Below are 2,807 nucleotides of genomic sequence, written 5' to 3' on the forward strand. Positions count from 1 at the left end.
AGCTAATAAGAATACATTGCCCAGAAATGCAAATTAACATTCCTATGATTAGTAAATACCTCTTGTCTTATCAGTAAGTAACACGGTATGAAAAATAAGTAATTGTTTCGAAAATAAGTAATTGTTTGATATTGAGCTCCTTAACAAAATTCAATATAATTCACAAAATTCATTTCACATAATATTTCGTGAAGGTTGAGATGACATATAATTGTAACGGTTCAAAATGTAGAATACATTCTTTAGAATACATTCTAATACCAGTTTCTGGTTCAATTTGTCGCAAACTAATGTGAGGATTTCGAGTCACTATTGCGCGAGAATCTCAATTTCATTCCCTTCATAAGTTATTCGCTTTTCATGTTCACTTTTATTTTTATTTAAGCTACCGTTTTGTTTAAGTTTATTGCATATATTTTTAAATGTTCAATGCGAACGCCGAATATCATTCAGCGATATAAATTTTATTATTCGCATTGAATTTTACATAAATGAATTTTACATTTTCCATAAATGAGGATCTTATTAATTTGTTCTTGAAATGGATACATCTTGCACGATTGATTTATTACAGTATGATAGCTCTCTTTATATCATGCAATTTAATTACACAGATCTTCCTCCTGGATCTCATAGATCTTTAAAGATATCTCTAAGATGATAATAGTCCTGTATATAGAAATATTTAAACAATTCAAATTTCATCCATTACTTATATTTATTTACTTATATTTAGGTACTTATATTTATTATAACTCACAAAAATAAAATACTACAAACAAAATAAGATTTTTAAAATAAAATCTGATACATTTACACACACACACACACACACACACACACACACACACACATATTTATTTATTTATTTAACTGAATAAAATATTGCATATTAAAATATTAACAAATTTTAGAATAAAAAAATTAAATCAGTTTTTTAAATTATAGTTCATCAGAAAAGAAATCACAGCATATAAAAAAGAAGTACGATGTTAATGTACGTAAAACCAGATTAGAAGTACCTATGTTGAAGAAATATCTACCCGCATATCAAACGCCAGGTTTAATAGAAGAGCTGAAAGAACACGATAGAATGAGATTAATTCAAGAACGAGAAGCTAGAAGATGGACGGCTTTGAGCGCTCTTCGAAATACAAGGGATTCTCTCTCAAGTACAAAATCGAAGGAGTGGGCATGCGGTACTTCTGTAATATGCGATGCTCGTGAAAGCGTTAGCAGATTAACTTCGGTAACAGAATTTATTTTAGCTCTTATTATCTATTATCTAAAAATTATCTAAGAATTCTTGTAGTATATCGTATCTAATAATATGCTCATACTTGATTAATTTTCCTTCTAATTGAATCTTAATATATTTTGTTGCTATGTGATTGTTGAAAATGGAAAGTATTCTCAATGTGATTACGTAGCAACGTAGTCTGCTAAGAATGTAGTCGCTTAAAAATGAAAGGTTAAAGATATAAAATATCTCTCAGTTTCGATATGAATTCCAAGGTCTCTACAAGATTGATCGAGGGGAATACCCTTCCATATCAAGAAACGCAAACTTTCAAAGACATGGTGCGAGAGTTTCGGAAGAAAGTGATGAAAGCCGACAAGCCTCTAATATCTTTATCTCAGCGTGCAGACAAATGTAAAGATCTGAAACAATTATTTCCTCCCAAAAATGATCATGTAGGAATTACGACAAAGTTTGAGAAAGTAAACAAGTTTAAGGTAAATGAAACTTTATTCGCGAGAAATTTAACCGGGATTAGGATGGTAAAAGTGAATTTATGCGTAAATTGCAGTTAACCACGGAAAATTCAGTTGTTAGCTTTCAGTATGGAAGCTAAAACAATTTAATATTAATTTATGTTCTTCCGGAATTTAATGCATATAAATGTTTTATGTTTCAATAAAATACAATTAGTGTTATAATTAATGTTCGTATGCAGCCAAAGTGTGATAAACGCGAAAGAGAAGAAGAGTGTACTACAATATATGACGCAACTGAAAAATTTCAAAGTGAATCGTTTAGCGAGGTGTCATCGATTTACAGTTACTACGAACATCGTCGATTTGATGTTTCGACTTCTGACGAAACCACAGATAATAATGATATCTCATAAATGTGTTTTAAGTGTAATAAAAAAGTTTTATAATTAGTGTGTTAATGGTAAATATTATTTAAATGTTAAGGTGACTTATGAAATTTTCTAAAATATATAAATATATAAATATATAAATATATAAATTAAAAATCTAATTTTCAAGTTTAGATATTGATAAGTTTAACAGAATTCATAAGCATATTAATTTATTTTGGAATGATTAAATTAAAAAAAAACTCACTTCTCTGATATCAAGTATTTATCAAGTAGCGTTATGGAGCAACATATCAAATATTTAATAAAGTTGATAATAATATTAAAAAATCGCATTCACGTATTGTATACGAGTGCAATAATTCATTTTATGTGCATAATTGGATAACATAAACTGCACTGAAGTTTGAAAACAAGACTACCAGAATCAAAAGCAAACAACAGATTTCTTATCGTTGGTGCTAAATGCTATTACAACTATACGATTAATTAATAAGCTCAATGACGAGTCAAAGTTGTATTGTTTGAAAAATTTACTAACGCGGAACCTTTGAAGACGATCGTATATTTTTCACAGGCAAATTGAGAACGCTCGTAAATCACGAAGGATTCCGAAACTCGTGACCATCGGAAATGCGATCAACAAGCTACGTGAATAATGTATTGGTCGATTCATGTGTGTATATATATATATATATA

General features: G+C 29.0%; 1 protein-coding gene across 1 annotated transcript in view; it reads left to right on the plus strand.

The window, feature by feature from the left end:
* The window catches only part of LOC108685963, an 18,289-nt gene that overhangs the window by 9,660 nt on the left and 5,822 nt on the right, over positions 1–2,807 (plus strand). The window contains 2 exon segments of the mRNA XM_018190978.1: positions 949–1,249; positions 1,516–1,737. Of these exon segments, the coding sequence (XP_018046467.1) occupies positions 949–1,249; positions 1,516–1,737 (523 nt within the window).

This window comes from Atta colombica, unplaced genomic scaffold, assembly GCF_001594045.1.
Source record: "Atta colombica isolate Treedump-2 unplaced genomic scaffold, Acol1.0 scaffold163, whole genome shotgun sequence".
NCBI classification, from domain to species: domain Eukaryota; kingdom Metazoa; phylum Arthropoda; class Insecta; order Hymenoptera; family Formicidae; genus Atta; species Atta colombica.